We start from the raw sequence: 20,079 nt of genomic DNA, 5'->3' as shown, positions 1-20,079 counted from the left end.
CAATCAGTATCTCTTACCCACTAATACTTTCATGCAAAATGTTTACTTTCATCCTAAGAAATCACCCCCCTCAGTAGAGTTTCATTTATATGATGTGGCTAGGGAGATGTCACTATATGAATTTTGTGCGGTTTGCAAGATACCCTTCGAGGGCAGCTTAGAGGAACCACATCATAAAGATGTGGATGGATTTATTGACACGATTACTATAGGGGAAATGAGGAAGGTTTCCGATGCAATAATTACTAGCATACATTTTTCCTGTTTTACGTTACTTTGCAATATTTGCTAGTCGATGCTTAATTGGTCGCGGAAACTGCGGAAACCTTAGTGTTCCGGATATTATTATTTTGTTCCATGCTTTATTTCGTGATAACTCTGTTAGTATGGGCGCTATTATTGCTAAACGATTAAGACTGAACCGTACAAAGGGCCCCATCTTTGGGGTATCTATGCTTCAAGCCTTGCTAAACACTTCAGGTTACCTATTAGACATTTTGAGAAAGAGGAAAAGTTGTTGCCCCCTACTTTTCTAGATTATAAGAGCATGGTAGCGCATGAGTTTATTGTTAAAAATGATGAGAAGATGCTTAAGTATAGTTTGAGATTTCATAAAACTCACAGTGAGACTATTATCCTGCCTGCACCCTCTTTGTTTGATTTAACTGCAGGCACTTACCTTGTCTTGCCGGCGGCCGTTTATGCGTACCGGGGCCAAACATCAGCTCCAGAGCCTGAGCCGGAACCACCACTTGACCCTTATTGACCATCCTGTTATCAGTGGGATCCGGAGGAGATTGCCAGCCAGTGGTACCAGGACGACACTCCTCAGTACACCGGAGAGAGTAGCCATGATCCATGGGCGTAGACCAACTTAGGCCAAAAGCCTAAGCTTGGGGGAGTATGTATTTCTCACCGACATTACATTCATGTTCACACACTCATTCTAGTTGTCGGTGCTCATACTTTTTCATTGTACTATCCATGCTAGTTTAATTTCCTTTTCTAGTTTTCTTCTTGTGTGTTTAAATAACCTTAAGAAAAACCAAAAAAATAGTTAGTTTACTTTCCATGCTTGTAGTAGTAATTAAAAGAAAACCCAAAAAGATTTCTCGTTCTTCTTTTGCTTGTTGGGAGCTTTCTCGTGTAAATAGTTTTATTTTCTTTCTTTTCTTTGGGGGTCGAGAGGAGAAGACCATAATGAAAATGTTAAGTGGCTCTTATATGCATTATTTTTGATTTAACCAAGAGACCATATTACCTTGTCTTTGCCCTTGAATTGAATGCTTGCAGATTCCATCTTAGTCCATGTGCACTATTATTATTATACACACCGTTCGGTCGTGCAAGTGAAAGGCAATAATGACGATATATGATGGACTGATTGAGATGAGAGAAGCTGGTATGAACTCGACCTATCTTGTTTTTGTAAATATGATTAGTTCATCATTCCTGATTCAGCCTATTATGAATAAACATGTTTGCAATGACAATTAGAGATTATAGTTGCTTATGACATGCTTAGTCAACTAGTAGCTTATAATGGTTTACCTTGCGTGCCAACATGCTACTAAAATGGTTGTGATGTGGTATGATAGGGTGGTATCCTCCTTTGAATGATTCGACTGACTTGACTTGGCACATGTTCACGCATGTAGTTGAAACAAAATCAACATAGCCTTCACGATATTTATGTTCATGGTGGATTATATCCTACTCATGCTTGCACTCAGTGTTGATTAATTTTAATGCATGCTCATGACTGTTGTCGCTCTCTAGTTGGTCGCTTCCCAGTCTCTTTCTAGCCATCACCTGTACTAAGCGGGAATACTGCTTGTGCATCCAAACTCCATAAACCCCCAAATTATTCCATATGAGTCCATCATACCTTCCTATATGCGGTATCTACCTGCCGTTCCAAGTAAATTTGTATGTGCGAAACTCCAAACCTTCTAATAAAATTCTATTTTGTATGCTCGAACAGCTCATGTATCAACTAGGGCTGTCTGTATCTTCCATGTTAGGCAGGTTATTCTCAAGAGGAGTGGACTCCGCTCCTCACTCACGAGAAAATGGCTGGTCACCGGGATGCCCAGTCCCATGCTCAAATCAAATCAAAATAATTACAAACAAAACTCCCCCAGGATTGTTGTTAGTTGGAGGCACCCATTGTTTCGGGCGAGCCATGGATTGATGCTTGTTGGTGGTGGGGGAGTATAAACTTTACCATTCTGTTTGAGAACCGCCTATAATGTGTGTAGCATGGAAGATATCGAGATCTCTCAGTTGTTATGTTGACAGTGAAAGTATACCACTCAAAATGTTATTTATCTCTATTTCAAAATCAAGCTCTGGCACCTCTACAAATCCCTGCTTCCCTCTGCGAAGGGCCTATCTATTTACTTTTATGTTGAGTCATCACCCTCTTATTAAAAAGCACCCGCTGGAGAGCACCGCTGTCATTTGCATGCATTATTATTAGTTTATATTGGGTATGACTGGATCTCTTTTACCATGAATTACAATGTTTAGTCAGTCCTTGATCTTTAAAGGTGCTCTGCATTTATGTTTTGCGGTCTCAGAAAGGGCTAGCGAGATACCATCTTTGTATATCATATTATGATTGTTTTGAGAAAGTGTTGTCATCCGAGATTTATTATTATTACTCGCTAGCTGATTATGCCATTGATATGAGTAAACATGAGACCTAAGTGTTATTGTGAATGTGGTTAGTTCATAATCTTTGCTGAAAACTTGAATGCTGGCTTTACATATTTGCAACACCAAGAGCAAACAGAGTTTGTAAAAGTTTTTCTTTATCACTTTCAGTTTGTTAACTGAATTGCTTGAGGACAAGCAAAGGTTTAAGCTTGGGAGAATTGATACGTCTCCGTCGTATCTACTTTTCCAAACACCTTTGCCCTTGTTTTGGACTCTAACTTGCATGATTTGAATGGAGCTAACCCAGACTAACGTTGTTTTCAGCAGAACTGCCATGGTGTTATTTTTGTGCAGAAATAAAAGTTCTCAGAATGACCTGAAAATTCACGGAGCAACTTTTCAGAATTAATAAAAAATATTGGCGAAAGAATCAACGTCAGGGGGCCAACACCCTATCCACGAGGGTGGGGGGCGCACTCCCTGCCTCGTGGGGCCCCTGAAGCTCCACCGACCTCAACTCCAACTCCACATATTCACGTTCGCGGAGAAAAAAATCACAGAGAAAGATTCATCGCGTTTTACGATACGGATCCGCCACCAAGCCCTAAACTCTCTCGGGAGGGTTGATCTGGAGTCCGTTCGGGGCTCCGAAGAGGGAGATTCGACGTCGTCGTCATCATCAACCATCCTCCATCACCAATTTCATGATGCTCACCGCCCTGCGTGAGTAATTCCATCGCAGGCTTGCTGGACGGTGATGGGTTGGATGAGATTTACCATGTAATCAAGTTAGTTTTGTTAGGGTTTGATCCCTAGTATCCACTACGTTCTGAGATTGGTGTTGCTATGACTTTGCTATGCTTAATGCTTGTCACTAGGGCCCGAGTGCCATGATTTCAGATCTGAACCTATTATGTTTTCACAAATATACGTGCGTTCTTGATCCTATCTTGCAAGTCTATAGTCACCTATTATGTGTTATGATCCAACAACCCCGAAGTGACAATAATCGGGATACTTCTCGGTGATGACCGTAGTTTGAGGAGTTCATGTATTCACTATGTGTTAATGCTTTGGTCCGGTACTCTATTAAAAGGAGGCCTTAATATCCCTTAGTTTCCATTAGGACCCTGCTGCCATGGGAGCATAGGACAAAATATGTCATGCAAGTTCTTTTTCATAAGCACGTATGACTATATTCGGAATACATGTCTACATTACATTGATGAACTGGAGCTAGTTCTGTGTCACCCTATGTTATAACTATTACATGAGGAATCACATCCGACATAATTATTCATCACTGATCCAATGCCTACGAGTTTTTCACATATTGCTCTTTGCTTATCTACTTTATCGTTGCTACTGTTACAATTACTACAAAACTGCTACTGTTACTTTTGCCACTGTTACCGTTACTTCCATACTACTTTGCTACTAAATACTTTGCTGCAGATACTAAGTTATCCAAATGTGATTGAATTGACAACTCAACTGCTAATACTTGAGAATATTCTTTGGCTCCCCTTGTGTCGAATCAATAAATTTGGGTTGAATACTCTACCCTCGAAAATAGTTGCGATCCCCTATACTTGTGGGTTATCACATGCAGACTTGGGGACGTGTAGTATTTGGTTCAATCAGGCGACAGATTGTTATGCTAAAAACCCAACTCCGTGATACCAAGGAGAGAGCTCTAGGTACTGGATATTTAACAGAAGTCAGAGACATTGAAGCACAATTGAAAGAGATTTATGAGAGGGAAGATATTATGTACAAGCAAAGGTCGAGGGTTGGATGGATGAAAGAGGGAGACCAAAACACCCAATATTTCCAAAACAGAGCGTCCCATAGAAAACGAAAGAACACGATACATGCGCTGCACAAGGAAAATGGCACCCGCTGCACTTTAGACGACAAGATGAGAGAGCTAGCAACAACATTTTATGAGCAATTATTTAGCACATGGGGCTCAACATAAGCAGATAGGGTGTTGAACCTAGTTGAGGGTTCGGTTTCTAATGAGATGAACGAGAAGTTGACGACACCGATTACTGATAAAGAGATTGAAGAGGCCCTTTTTCAGATGGGGCCGACGAAAGCATCGGGGCCGGATGGTTTGCCAGCCCATTTTTTTACCAAAGACACTGGTCGTTGGTAAAAGATGATGTGTGTGTGGCAGTGCGTGATTTCCTTAATGGTGTGGGTACACCGGATAGTTTCAACGACACTGTCATAGTGATGATCCCAAAGGTAAACTCGCCGGAGTTACTGACCCAATTTCGTCCTATTAGCTTGTGCAACGTGCTTTACAAAATTGCAGCCAAAGTTCTTGCAAATAGGCTAAAGATGAGACTACCTATCCTTATTTCGGAAGAGCAAAGCGTATTTGTTCCATGAAGGATGATCACTAATAATGTACTTGTGGCCTATGAGTGTGTACATGCTATTAGGACAAGGAAAAGAAAGAAACCCTTATGCGCAGTGAAGTTGGACATGATGAAGGCCTATGATAGGGTGGAGTGGAGCTTCATAGAGCGGTCACTGGAACTCTTTGGCTTTTCCCCTATATGGGTGCATATGATTATGAGATGTGTTACAAGTGCAAGTTTTTCGGTCAAGCTAAATGGAGGGGTCTCCCGAGGTTTTTGCCGAACGAGAGGTTTACGACAGGGCGACCCCCTATCCCCTTACTTGTTTCTTTTCTATGTTGAAGGTTTTTCATTGTTATTGAAGAAGGCGCAAGATGAACGTAAAATAAAGGGTGTTAACTTTGGTGGCACTGGCCCACTTGTTACCCACCTCCTCTTCGCCGCTGACAACGTGGTTTTCTTGGAAGGCTCTCAGTCAAGTTTACAAGCATTGAGGGACATCTTGACTGTGTATGAAGAAGCATTTGGGCAGAAAGTGAACTTACAAAAATCATCCATTTTCTTTGGAGAAGGGTGCAAAGAGGAGGATAAAGACCCATTGAAGCAAGGTATCGGAATCGACTCGGAGGCCCTAAGTGAGTGCTATTTGGGACTCCCAACAGTGGTTGGGAGATCAAAGGATGGTTCTTTTAAATATGTGAGAGAGAGATCTAAGGGCAAAGTCTCTGGATGGAAGGGCCAAGGGCCATCAAAAGCTGCTAGAGAAGTCTTAGTAAAGTCTGGATTGCAATCAACACCGACCTACACCACGAGCTGATTTCAACTCACAAAGAAGATGTGTCGGAACCTGACTACGATCTCGTCGAAATTCTGGTGGGGTGCAGTAAATGGTGAAAGGAAAGTGCATTGGATTGCTTGGGACAAAATGTGCACAACCAAGAGAGAAGGGGGTATGGGTTTTAGGGATTTTGAAGCTTTTAATCAAGCGTTGTTGGCCAAGCAAGCATGGAGAATTCTGCAATGCCCTTCTTCCCTGTGTGCACGTGTGTTGAAAGCAAGGTATTTCAAGGATGGATCTATTACGAATGCCACATGTCCTAGTGCCGCATCATATAGTTCAGAAGTATTCTGTTTGGAAGGGATTTACTCAAAGAAGTAGTAGTGTGGCGCATTGAAGATGGTTCAAGTGTAAACATACATCACGAAAACTGGATACCAAGGAGTGGTAGTCTCAAACCTCTGGGGCAGAGTTATATGCATGTAGTTACTAGGGTTAACGACTTAATGACTGCAGATGTCACAGCTTGGGATTAAACCAAAGTTGACGCTATGTTCTCTGTGGATGACGCAACTGACATAAAGCATGTGGTAATTGGAGGCCCTGGATGTAGTGATTTCTTGGCATGGAACTATACAAAGAGTGGTCAATTTTCCGTACGGTCAACGTATCATTAGTGCATGAACATAAAGCGAGCGAAGTCTGGACGGCCAGAATCCTTGTCCTCAGTACAACAACATAGAAGTTGGCTCTCGTTGTGGAATACAAATGCTCCAGGGAAGTCCAAAATCCACATGTGGCGCTTAATGAAAAATGGACTGGCAGTTGGTTCTGAGTTGCATCGGCGAAGAATTAAGCCTGCAGTGTTTTGTGCGGCATGTGGCAGAGAGGAAACACTATACCACCGCTTCTGGGCATGTCCGCACTCTGTGTTGTTCTGGAAGGTCTTGCGTGAGGAAAATGGGGCATCGGTGGCGATCCCACCGGAGATGGACGAGTCCCCAGTCGCGCTATCAAAATGGCTACAATAGTGGTTTGCGGAGGCGGGCGAGGATTCAAAGGAGTTAATGATCCAGGCGGTGTATAGTCTTTGGTTAGCGAGGAATGAGGCACGTGATGGACGAAGGATTGCTGATGCTCGGGATGTTGCTGATTCGGTAACCAGGCTTGCTGAAGAATGGAGGCTAGTACATGGAAACAAGGTAAAAACTCCCACCCAACACTGACTGTGAGGTGGAAAACACTGGAGCAAGGATGGATAAAGGTCAATGCAGACGGAGCGCTGTCCAAGCATAACGATCGAGGCGGTGGCGGTGTAGTTGCTCGAGACCACGACGGGTCGTTCAGAGCTACCGCATGCTTTACCTTTCCGGGCGTAACTAACCCAGAGCTAGCCGAGATTCTAGCTTGCAGGGAAGCTATCAAGCTGACGATGCAAATAGACGCTCCCCGGGTGCATGTGGAGGTGGACAACAAGAGCGTAGTGGCCATGCTTAATGACGGAAAGAAGAATTTTACAGCTGCTGGATCAATCATTGAGATAAGGAGTTGCTTCAATCAAAACAAGCTTCCAAGGTAACCTGTGTTCCACGAAGTGGGAATAAAGCTGCTCATGTTCTAGCTCGGGAGGGCGTGTGTTTAAATTTAAATACGGTTTGGCTGAATATGCCACCAGACTGTATTCTTTCTTGTGTTTTTGATGACATTCCGAACTTGTTTTAAGCAATAAACGGTGATGTGATTCAATAAAAAAGAAGTGGCAAAATATATCAATTGCAAAGTAGACAGTGGCAAATTGTCAAAGTCCCAAATAAGTGGTGGCAAGAAAAATCAAAATCCCCATAACGCCGATCCCCAGTCCCGCACATAACCGTCCCCGACGCGAAAAAAATAGGGCGCTCGATCCCCTCCCTCCCGCACTCGACACCTCTATTCTGTCGCTCCGCCTAGGGTTCCTCCTGTTAACCGCCGCCGCCGCCGCCGGTCCTCAGGTCCTCTGCTCCTCGACGAGCCCATCTCCGGCGACATGACCAGCGGGTAGGCCTGCATTTTCCACCCCCGCTCCCACGGGCGCGACCCCTCCCTCGGCCGCATCCCCTCCGTCCCCGTTGTCCAGCAGCAGCTCCTGGCCCGATCCGGCCAGGGCTCCACTCCGGCGGACGGCGCCCCACTCCGGCGGACGGCGCCCCACTCCGGCGGACGCGACCCCTTTCCCCCTCCCCTCCTACTGGCCGTGAGCCACCAAGGTGAGCAGCCCCTGCTGTGATTTCTTATATATGATGCGTTGCTTATATATGGCAGAAATAATTGTTGCCCTCTGGTTGCATAGAAGAAATATTGACATGATGCGTTGCTTATATATGCTACCATAAAAGCAATATCTAGATATTGTTTGTGCTACGTATTAATTCTTCCAATATTTTTGTATTGACATGATGAAAATAGATGAAAGCACAATGGGATAATGTGGGTCTTAGAACTTTTATTATAATGGTTGAGAGTGTTTTCCCTTGATGGTTAGCTCTAGGGTGTATGCTTTTGTTGGGAGGACCATGTAATAATTTACAGATTTTTTTCATTCAGTACTTCTTCTCAAGTACTCATATTATATGAGACAGTGATGCATGCATGATATTGGTATGCGAGACAATGATCTTCCTTATGTTTGATTATAACTGGAGCTTATTTCCACAGGATAGCTCAAAAGAGCTGGCCCAAGTCCCGAGCACACGATGCGCAATCCGCCGCCGCCGCCGCCGCCGCCGCAGCCCAACATGGGAAATGTGCCGTTGCCTTTGCAGCCGCCGCCCGCCAGGGCAATCGAGCAGCTGCCTTCTTGGCAGCATCAGCAGCAGCAGCATCCGCTGCGCCCTTGGCAGTGTCCGCAGCAAGGCGGCGGGCATCCGCAGCCGCCTATGCAGTGGCCGCCGCAGCAGCCGCCGCCCGCCAGGGGATACTCGCCTTCGCCTTCGCATTCGCAACCGCTGCTGCCCAATGTATCCCAGAACCTCCACTTACGGTCTGTGCCTCAGCAGCAGGGCGACGAAGGCAGCGCGAGCAGGCCACATTCGGATCCGTGCAGCGCCTCAAATCTCGACCGGGGAAAACAGCCCCTACTTGATGATAAAACCAAGGTAAATATCTACACAGGTTAGATCATGATGTACTCCGTAGCAGTTCATGTGACGTATCAGGAGAATATCCTATTGATTATGTATTAGTTTTTTGGTGCTTGATTTTAGTTTCTTGGTCACCCTGCACAAATAACATGTTTGATAATGCTTGTCTGGTAGTTGCTGGGATACTCTCATACTTGATGATCTGCATTGGTGAGAGCATAGTCAACTATTATTTCTCCAAATTCGTCAACTACTAATTTGCCGTTTCTTTTTAAGTTCCAACTTTTAATGGCCTTCTGCAAATTCATTAAATCATTGTTTGAATTCTAAGTAAGGTTGCTCCATGTCGTTTGTTTTTATTTACCATGATGTGATAAACTACAATCAGTTACAAGTTCTATGCATCACCCCGCAGGATAGTGCGTATACGCTTTAGTGTTTCATTCTATACCAATAAGGGAAAAGTGGGCAGTTGGTTTAAGCTTTTATATGCTTTCTTTAACAATCACTTTATTCTCAGCTAATCTAACATTTCTATGTTTTCTGCGTGATTGTTCTTTTTCCATGACAGCATAACAATATGCTTGCCTTTTCTGTTTTTTGTATGTGATAAATGCTTCTGAATCTATCTGCTTTGCACATTTATTTGTTTCATTCTTTTCTCCCTTGTCGCAGTTGCAGGATAAGTGTGTATCGGTTAAATGCCTTTTACCGTTCATTTCTTGCTGAAAGTGTTTCCTGCTATATCAACTTGAAGAAAGTCTGGATAGTTTTTTGCTTTTTACATGCAAGACTTTACATTAGTACCGTGTAGATAAGGTGTAGATGTGAGGATGGTGAAGATTATCCTGCTATATCACCATCCATATTCTTAAACCTTTTATTCGTCCTGTAACTAAACCAAACCAAGCCAGTACATACAGTGATCTTGGTTGACATTATTAATATTTTGTTGTATTTTTCCTGTAACTAAACCAAACTATTAGATAAACCTTTGTTTCAATTCTCTTTGTGGAAAGCAGAATTACTAATTTAGGTCAAAACCTGTTTGGTTTTGTGGTTCTTTACTTTGTCTGAGGTCGGGTGAACAAGTAGTTGACCACAAATGCGACTACTTGAACAAAATAGTTGATTAGTTTTATTTCTTAGTTTTGTACTCCCTCCGTTCCAAAATAGATGACCCAACTTTATACTAAAGTTAGTATAAAGTTGAGTCATCTATTTTAGAACGGAGGGAGTAGCAGTGATGAGGAAATTCACTCAGTATGATCTTCCAGGTGTGTTTAGCTACGTTTGAGCTCCTATCCGTTTGCCATTGAGATTTCTTCTGTTGTTTTTATGATCTCTAGATTCAAGCATCAGTCTTCAAATCCTTTTTGTTGTTTAATCTTTCTTGATGGTCTAATATTTCTTGAAGAGAGTACTGATGCCATGTTGATATGTCTGCATCATCCGTGCTTTCCCATGTGGTTGGCATCTGACAGAAAGCATTAGGTTTCCGATCTCATATTTTCTGCTGTTTTTCTTGTCATGTTTGCGCTTAGCTCATATTCTACCTCATAGACGGAGTTGCAGTTTTTTTACTGGACTCAGATCTTAGGGGCGCGCAGCTGGTTTGTAGCGTCTGCCATTGTTCTGGAGTCAAATGGTCCAACCGAGTTTTTCCGTTTCACATATTTCTCTCTCTCTCTCAAAAAAAAAAATTCGAAATCTTCTGGCTCTTCCTGCTGGCAATTGACGATCAGATATCCTACACTCTCAATGGACAATTGCATATGTGGACTAATAATCTCCGCTTATTATCTGATGCCTTGCATTAAAAATGATATATATGTCTCTTTCTTTTTTCCTGGCAAATAGGGTTGCAAATGCTATGATATACTACTTGTGCTTCTGATTAATCCATGAAGTACAAGTGATAAACATGGTTCAGTAAGAACGTACAAAAAAAATCTTGTCCTTTATATTTGTGTCTGTTCATGCAACTTGCTTGTTATTAAATCTCAAATCTGGCCTTAGCCACCTAGCACCTAGCAGTAGCACTTAATTCCAGCAAGCTAGCATCTAGGAGGGGCTCCTTCTATTGCTAAGTTATATGAATTTTTGCAGGATCAGATGTGGCGCGAAGTGAATCCTCGTCTGTCTCTACCACTGTTCTTGGCTCAGAATGCTGGGAGTATTCAATTGCCGAGACTTTTAACTCGTGCAGGAGCTGCCAAGGGCAGTATTCCAGAAGGAACAATGATATATCCCTTCTCTGGACCAGGAAGATCAGTTTTTCGGGACTTGGTCTGGAAAGTCACTGAAAAACTGCTGAAAGATCCCCAGTGGGATGGGCAGTGGTCCTTTGATGATGTTGAGGTGGCGGATGAAAGATGTCAGCTTCTGGTTAGGGGGATCAGAGATGCTAGTTCTTCGATATCGAGTAGAGACACAGCAGCTCTGCGAAATCTGCGACGAGAGTTTGTTTCTTACTTTGACACCCCACCAAGAAAGTCCCCTCCTTTCTTTCCTACCTTCCTTCAGTTGCTGGACAATATCCCAGCTAACTATGATGATGATGAGGAGGCAAGGTCAGAGTACTTGATAAAAATCCGCAGTCATGCCATGTTTGCATCACTTCCCAAGTTATTTACGCTTTTATCAAGTTTTGCTGAAGCTTGCCGGACAAGCCCTGGAAAAATAATGAATAGGGAATTCCTGACTCTTCTAAGGGTTGAAACCCATTTATATAGCCAGAGTACTAGTATGACTGACTGGAAAAATAGCCAGTCCCATAGGTATGAAACCCATTTGAGCGAGAATAGTACTAGGATGGGTGACCTCCTAGGAAGTCCTCGTGAAAGGGTTTCATATCTAAGGGTTGTGATAGGCTTGGCGAGCCAACGTAAAAACTAGCCAGTCTTTTGGGTATAAAACCCATTTGGGCGAGAGTAGTACTAGGATGGGTGACCTCCTGGGAAGTCCTCGTGAAAGGGTTTCATATCTAGCCTACCCCAACTTGTTTGGGATAAAAGGCTTCGTAAGTAAGTAAGTAAGTAAGGGAATTCCTGACTCTTGTGAGACAAAAGAATCCTAAAATCCGTGAGTTTGAGCTTGAAGAAAGCTGGACGCGTAAGGTCCAATCCACTCCTCTTCTCAAAGAATTCCATGACAAAGGGGAAGAAGAAAAGATGCTGAAGAGAAAAGGCCGAATGGCTGTTGAGGAAAGTCAGCAGGGGCTTGCCAAGAAGGCGAAGACATGGAGTAAAGACGGAACCAAAGAAAAACAGAGTCTGAAGAGAAAAAGTCAAATGGCTGATGAGGGAAGTGGGGTTGACAAGTCGCAGCAGAGCTGGCATGCTTGGCTGGCGTCTAAAGGACCGGGGAAGCAATCTGCACGAATTCTGCAGGGTAGAGGGAGTAGACCTCCAGAATCTGAGAAAAAGACTATCACAGAGGATGAGGATCAAGAAGGCAGGGAGGGCTGGCTGTCTAAAGGACCGGGGAAGCAGCAGTCTGCACGAATTCTGCAGGGTAGAGGGAGTAGACCTCCAGAATCTGAAACAAAGACTATCACGGAGGATGAGAATGAGGATCAAGAAGGCAGGGATGGCTGGCTGGTTATGGACAATCTTCCTGATCTACTTTACGAGCTCAGGAACTTCTTTGTGCATGCCCCTGAGTTACTTGTTGACATTGAGAAGGTGCTTGAAATAGATGACATGACTGATATAGTCTATTTGATAGAGTTCTTTTTTCCATTCGCCTTGCCCAAACTTGTCGACTTAGTGAGGTTCTTCCGTCATATCACGCAGTAAGTGTTAAGTCTGATGATGCTGTTCTTTGTTGGTTTAATTCCTCACCACTATCTAATGTCTAACCTTGATTTCAGGTTCAACAAAATGTTCGAGACCTACGCTGAGAGATGATTTCTCCAGAGGGAGATGATTTTGCCAGAGGGAGATGATTTCTTCATAGGGACATGTCAGATCCGAGGATCCAAAGACATTGTCCTTTTGGTGTTGGAGAGGGACATTGGTGAACCACTTCCTGGTGTTAAGTACTCCTCCGTCCCAAAATAAGTGTCTCAACCTTAGTACAACTTTGTACTAAAGTTAGTGCAAAGTTGAGACGCTTATTTTGGGACGGAGGGAGTATATAGAGGATAAAGACTTTTTGACTGCTGAGTTTAGTGCAGAAGAGACAGAATGTTATTTCAGATGAGAACAACAAAGCATCCGGACCTAATTGCCCCTGCTCTGCTGGATTCTGTAAGCACCTCTAGAGTATAGTAGAGGTGGTAATAGCGCAACTGCGTACTGATTTGCATGACTAATGGTAGCTTAATAAGTCCTAAATAAGTGCTCCTATAATACTGCCAGTAGTGTATTTATTTACTTTCGTTTTCATTATGATTCTAGCTGAACGACCAGTATTGCTCAAGTATTGCTCAAACATCACAATGCTAATTTTTTTCCACCAATGTCAGAACGCGCCTTTTAGTGATAGACTAGTTAAGATTTTAGTTACGAGTTGCATTTGATGCTCACTACGTGGTCTGCCATGTAGTTTGTTTCAGGAATTTTTTGAAACTGGTTTCTCTGTCTAAGTGACTCTTAACCAAGCAAAAGTATCAAATATAACACGTCGTACTTTTATTCAATGCAGACAAATGTTTTGGTGGCAGAGAAAGTTTGGGATTATTAATATTTGCTACCCTATTTCTGAAGAGGAAACATAAAATCATGACTGACAATTACACGACTGGGATGTTGACTGCCTCAATTGGAAGAGTAAGTTCAAGTTTCACTCAATTCCACGGGTACACGTTTCGCATGGATGAATATGCTTCTTATTTCCAAACATAACATTCTCTCATACTCTCTCATAACCAGTACATTCTACGGTTCTAAAACAGGAATACTAAATTCTTTAAATCAAGCTAGGGATCTTTTTTCTGGTTTATTTTTTTATTTTTTTCATAACTAAAACTGACTAATGGGAAGGTGCCACGTGCTATTAATGGGGTCTGGCGGGGTGCACGGTTCGGGTGGACATAACGATTTAGCATGAGAGATATGCGACATGCTGTTTGTTCTGCCCCATCTCGTACAGAAAATATTTTTCTATCTAAATAAATTACTGAAATTCCTTATCTCCTCTCCTCACGGACTCTTGAGCAGCCATTAGAGCTCGGTAAGAAGAACCAATTGGGTCCGTGGTCGTGGCCTACATGCCGTACAACAAGACGAATCCCAAACGTCGGACGTAAAACCCAGCCACTGTGTCGCGTCACGGCATCCGTTTCCTCCACGAGCTCCGCCATGGCGGACCCGATGGCGCGGCGATCTGGTTGCCTAGCTTCCCGCGCCGCCGCACGCCCATATCGGCCATGTGAAGTGCGTTGCCATCAGCTTGAACAAGGGAGCCAGGCGGGCGATGATGGCCATGCTATTGCCTGCGAAGATTGAGAGGAATGCATTGGTGCCCCTCAGCCGTCGCACGATATGGGAGTGTCTGACTACTGCGCAGCCGGAGCCTGCCACAGTCACGGTTGTGAGGTTGGGGTCTGCCACAGTCACGGTTGTGAGGTTGGGGTCGGAGCCTCGGAGGTGGTCTTGTAGACGATGATGTTGCCTGAGGTGAGCCGTGAGCCAGCGACCGCGCTGATGGAGAGACAGGTAGACGTCTGAGGAGAAGCTGACCATGAAGAAGATCACGCATGGAAGGCGTGCGTTTTGTATATAACAAGTGTGTAGCCGGCGGCCAAGAGGTAACCGGCCATGATCGATCAGAAAGAGTTAATTACACCTAGAGTACAGAAACTTGCGTGTCTGTCACAGATCCATACACACAAAAAAAAAACCCCATAAAAGTAGTACACCAACTCTCATGCGGTAATATTTTTGTTCGAAACGTGCCAACTGGGCTGCCATGTGGGAAGAAGGCACGCGGCTGGTCTGTGTAGTTTTGTGCACCCCCCCTTGTGTGGTGAAGTAATATGTAGATGGGGTCCCTGCGTTCAGATAAGTACAAGACGGTTCGACCCGGTGCTCAGAAACCCTCCTTAACCCCTGGCCTTCTTTCCCGACGCTGCCTCGACGCCGTTGGACGCCGCCGCCGTCCATCAACACGGCATGGAGCCGCTCCTACGGGGGCTTGGGGAGTTTCCTCCTGAGTTGGGTTGCCCCTTTCTCCTAGGTTTTCATCGGGCTTAGTTTTTCATGATTTTGGTGGAAAGATTGATGTTTTGTTGCTGCTATTCATGCGATGAAGGGAATCTAGGCGTTTGATAGGACGTTTATTGTTGTTTCGTTGCTTTCTATGTTGGCTTGCCGGTGATGACAATTTGGGGGTTAGTTTAGGGTTAATATAGTTATTGGATTGAAGGAAGATGTGATTGTTATGATGGATGCTGTGATTGTTGCGATGTATGCCATGTGATTGTTGTGATGGATGCCCTGTGATCGGTGTGAATTGGTTTTCTTCAGATATTGCTCTGTACTTGCTGTCGAAATTCAGTTAGTGAATTTTGTCAAAATTCAGTTAAGTGAATGCTGTCGATAAATGTTGTAGTGAATTCAGTTAAGTGATGAAAAATGTTGTTAATTGGTTATTGTTGTACTACCTCCGTGCTGGTTTTGTTGGTCCCCATTGTATTCCGTGCTAGATTTTGACTATAAATTGAACTAACAAAATGTCACGCATGTTAACAAAAATTATATCATTGAAAATTATGTTCAAATACGAATCCAACAATATAATTTTTGTTGACATGCATTAATATTTTGTTAGTCAACTTTTTGGTCAAATTTTGGCACGGAATACAATGGGGACCAATAAACCAGGACAGAGGTAGTACTATATTCAAAAGGAATTCATTTACTATAGTGTTTTGCATCATAGTCTAAACAAAAAGTTGTCTTTTTTTTGCAGTAACTTCAGGAGAAGAATCTCTCTTGTTCTCAGTAGCATTTGAGCACAATGGCATGTTCATTGGACAAGGAGTGAACAAATCATATATTGGCAACACTTATTGTGAATTTGACTATTGCCATGCTGACACTTGGACCTTAGATATGTTGAAGTTTTGCTTGGACAAGTTGGATTACTCCCATGGTTTTCCTCATCGGCAAGTGTACTGGTGCTTGCCAGGCAAGGAAATTGTAGATGGCCTTGTTTGTGTGGATACTGAAGAGGTAATTGCTGCTATGGTCAATGCAAGCAAAGAATGCAAGACACTTTTGTTGATAGTGGATGAGGAGAATAAGATCATAACTTTGTATGATGATGTGATCATAGATGGCTCCCCTCTACCAAGGGTAATTACTCCAAGGAAATTGCCAAGGTCTGCTGAAGGAGGAGAGGAAGAAGAGAATTGAGAAGCAAGAGAGGAAGAAGAGCAGGGAGAGGGAGATCATGGACATGAAGCATAGCAGGGAGAGGGAGAAGAACAAAGAGAGGATGAAGTTCAGGTAGAGGAAACAGAGCAAGGAGAGGGAGAGGGAGAGGATGTAGGAGAAGAAACTAACAGTGATTTTTATGAGTGAATATGATGTTGAAGTTCTAGATGATGATTTGTTTGTGGAGAATATGGATATATATGTCAATGATAATAATGGGAAGGAAGGGTACATTGAAGAAGAAGACCCTTTAGATGATGATGATCTCAACCTAAACAAAGATGAATTGTCAAAGTTGCAGTACACTTTCAAAGCCTACAATCCAGAAGTGGTTTTGAATAATCCAGTTTTCAGGGTTGGTTTGGTTTTGGTTACATGAAAGAGCTGAGAATGGCTTTGGATGCATACACTGTTAGGAATAGAGTGAAGATATATAAGCCAAGAAATAAATTTGAAAGCCTTAATGCAGTTTGCTTAAAAGGTTGTCCTTGGCAATCAAAAGCTTCAAAAGACAATAGGACTAGTAGCATTGTGATAAGGCAGTACAATGGCACTCACAAATGTCAGAAATCATTTGATTCCAAGTGTTTCACAGTTAAAATTCTTGCATTGAGGAATTCAGAGACAACCAGAAGATGGATTTGGGTACATTTGGTAGCAAAGTTCAAAGAGAGTTCAAACTGCTACCATACAAGATGAAATTGGGAAGGGCCAGGAAGGCAACTCTCAACATTATTCATGGGGATGAAGCAGAGCAATACAACATGTTGTGGGACTATGGGCAAGAACTCAAAAGAGCTAATCCTGGCAACAAATTCATAGTTTCCACTACCAAGGCTAAGGAGAAGGATGATGCATTGCCAAAGGATCACCTCTCCTCACTCTATTGGTCATATGATGCTTGCAAGAGAGCTCTCCTAAAGGGCTGCATGCCAATTATATTTGTGGATGGCCGCCACTTGAAAAGTAGGTACAAAGGTATATTGTTGATAGCTGTGGGAATTGACCCAATGATTGCATTTATCCAATAGCTATGAGAATGATAGAGGTTGAATCCACTTATGGGAATGATTTTTGTCAACATTGGAAAATGATCTGAACATTATCAACACAAGCCCATACACCATCATGAGTGACAAGCAGAAGGTATTGCAACTCATCCATTGCATTAATATGCATGCTTTATGTATGAATTGCATGGGCTATTTCATATGAACTGATGTGAAAATCCATTGCATATGCAGGGTTTGATAAATGTTGTTGAAAAAGTTTTCCTAGATGCAGAGCATAGGTTTTGTGTTAGGCACATATACCAAAACTTCCACAAGTTGTTCAAAGGTGAGACATTGAAGAATCAGTTGTGGGCCATTGCCAGATCCACAAACTTACCAAGATGGAATGAGAACAGAGAGAAAATGAGAGGCTTGCATTGATGCTTACAACTAGCTAGAGGGCAAGCCATCTAATCAATGGGTGAAAAATTTCTTCAGTGATTTTCCTAAATGTGATATTCTTCTGAACAACATGTCTGAAGTGTATAATAGGTAATGTCCTAACTGCATCTTTAAGTTGTAGTTTGCATGTGCATCTTTAAGTTGTAGTTTGCATTTGCATGTTCTAGTTGTTGTATCCAACTGCATCTTCTAGTGCTCTAATAGCATGTTTCACTTTCCATGACAGTTACATACTTGAAGCTAGAGAGCTCTGTATTGTGTCAATATTGGAGTGCATCCTTGCAAAGATATCACTGAGGCATGCAAGCAAACGGAGAGAAGCAGTTGAGAAATGGAAAGGAAGAATTTGCCTAAAAAGTAGGAAGAAGTTAGAGAAAAATGCAGAATTTTCTGCCAATTGTTTTCCAACAAATGCTAGCAATAGAATATTTCATGTGCAGTCTGAGCCCAAGACATACATTGTTGACACCATAGGAAGGACTTGTAAGTGCAAAAGGGATTGCCTTGCAGTCATGCAATTGTAGTGTGTAGGGCTGTAATAATTGACCCTGAAGACCTGGTTCACAAATGCTATATATAGTAGAGTCATATTTGCAAGCATATGGATACTTTATCATGCCCTTAAGAGATAGGGCCCACTGGGAGAAGATGGATGGAACATATATTCACCCACCAGTTTTCACAAAACAGATGTGCAGGCCACCTAAGAATAGGAGAAAACTCCTGAAGAGAAAAAGAAGGATGAACATTGTATCTGAATAAGAAAAGGGGTGGCTATGCGTTGTTCAGTTCGTGGCAAAGATGACCACAATAGCAGGGGGCATGAGAAATATATGCAGAGGGAACAAGTGGAACAACAAGACGAGGAAGAAGAGGATGAATTTGCATGTGAAGCTATTCTGCATGTCATTGGTATATTTTGAATGTTGCTCTATTAAACATTGTTGCTTTTCTGCATGTTGTTGTATTGAATATTTTTGCTTTTCTGAATGTTGTTGTAGGCCATTTTGCATTGCAGACTGAACCCTAGCTTGGACCCAATTAATGACAGGACAAGCATGGTTTACAAGATGGGATAGGAGGTAAGAGAGAGATACAAGTTTTTCTGAGTGTATAAAATATTTGTAAATGCTGAATGGCACACCTGGTTTGTAGGAGAGACCATATGTTACAAATATCAGACCACCTAGACCACTGCCAGAGGAGTCAAGCTTTGTAGCTGCAGCTTGGGATTTGATCCTTCAAAGGACGAGGCAAACAACTGCAACAACTGCTGGTAGAAGGGCAAGCAAAGGTAAAAGAAGGGCAACAATAGCAGTTCAAACAAATGTAGGTACATTAAATGAATCTTGCAACAATTCAATGAGTACTCTAATTGAATCTTGCATGCCCCTTAAATTTACATTGTCTGAATCTTACACCAACTGAATTTTGCAGATGAGGTAGGTACCAGTTCAAGTGCAGGTAGAGTAGCGAAGAAAGCAAGAGGTGGAAGAGCTGGGAGGAGTGCAAGAGGAGTAGGAGCAGAAGAAACTGCAAGAGGAGTAGGACCAGAAGCAGCTAGAAGAGGAGCTGGGGAAGGAGGAAGAATAGTTGAAGGTTATCCTCTATGGCAACTGCTGTTTGGACATGATGGAGCAAGGAATGCAATCCCAGACCTGAATGAAGAGATTCCAATGACACAGAATGCTCCTAGGACTCCATAACATTAGTTCATGTATGCCATGCTCCATTAACTGCAAAAAATGTCACTGTTCATGTATGAACTAGAACAACAACTTTTGTTATGCATGACCTTAATCTTGGCCATGATGGATCTTTTAATATTATGCATGTATGACCTTAATTTGGTGAACTAGATGCTTGTTTGAACTGCTGCAATAACAACATATGTCAGTATGATCACAGCCTCACATTTTCATACAACCAACATTGCATTTGCATTTGTAGTACAAATATATGCATCATACTGTCAAGTTTGCATTTGCATTTCTCGTACAAATATATGCAAAAGATATTGAGGACAAATATGGTACTAGTATTCTCTATTTTCACTTCAAATATTGCAGAAAATATGCTCCAAAAAATTTGGGTGATACTGGGACTCGAACTAGGACCTGATTTTTGTGTCAGCGCGGTCTTTCTAGTAGGCTATGAGAGGATATCAAGCATATGATGCCAACCTACTAATTTGTATATTCTGCTGATCATCAATAGTCGTTCGATTAGAAATCGACGCACATTGCATCGTCTGCCACCTCCAACCAAACAGGACGACGCTGTACTCTGGTGGGCCATCGTCGCTTCCCG

At 42.7% G+C, this 20,079-nt stretch overlaps 1 protein-coding gene, 1 non-coding gene and 2 pseudogenes across 5 annotated transcripts; all 4 read left to right on the top strand.

Annotated features, from left to right (window-relative positions):
• The first annotated feature begins 7,683 nt into the window (after nucleotides 1–7,683).
• Nucleotides 7,684–19,064, top strand: LOC123137488 (uncharacterized). 4 transcript variants are annotated; one of them, XR_006468326.1, is made up of 11 exons: nucleotides 7,684–8,057; nucleotides 8,506–8,945; nucleotides 11,040–12,726; nucleotides 12,805–13,183; nucleotides 13,581–13,705; nucleotides 15,849–16,111; nucleotides 16,215–17,461; nucleotides 17,560–17,859; nucleotides 17,996–18,681; nucleotides 18,771–18,851; nucleotides 18,925–19,064. XR_006468326.1 is itself a non-coding variant. In XM_044557268.1 (4 exons), exons 3-4 carry the CDS (start codon nucleotides 12,104–12,106, stop codon nucleotides 12,839–12,841), a joined length of 660 nt encoding a protein of 219 aa, XP_044413203.1. In that variant the 5' UTR covers nucleotides 7,688–8,057; nucleotides 8,506–8,945; nucleotides 11,040–12,103; the 3' UTR covers nucleotides 12,842–13,285. The 4 variants fall into 4 exon arrangements, 1 of the variants encoding a protein (XP_044413203.1); XR_006468327.1 differs by having other exon boundaries at nucleotides 8,511–8,945; nucleotides 15,849–17,461; XR_006468325.1 differs by having other exon boundaries at nucleotides 15,849–17,461.
• LOC123140465 (uncharacterized) lies at nucleotides 9,339–9,452 on the top strand (annotated as a pseudogene).
• LOC123140466 (uncharacterized) lies at nucleotides 9,605–9,733 on the top strand (annotated as a pseudogene).
• On the top strand, nucleotides 10,657–10,744 carry LOC123140356 (small nucleolar RNA R16). The gene has a single exon (XR_006469962.1). It is a non-coding gene; the product is annotated as a small nucleolar RNA R16 (small nucleolar RNA).
• Nucleotides 19,065–20,079: the final 1,015 nt, after the last annotated feature.

The sequence above is a fragment of the Triticum aestivum genome, chromosome 6B (assembly GCF_018294505.1).
Source record: "Triticum aestivum cultivar Chinese Spring chromosome 6B, IWGSC CS RefSeq v2.1, whole genome shotgun sequence".
In the NCBI taxonomy this organism is placed as follows: Eukaryota; Viridiplantae; Streptophyta; class Magnoliopsida; order Poales; family Poaceae; genus Triticum; species Triticum aestivum.
This window is presented reverse-complemented; position numbering and strand designations above follow the sequence as displayed.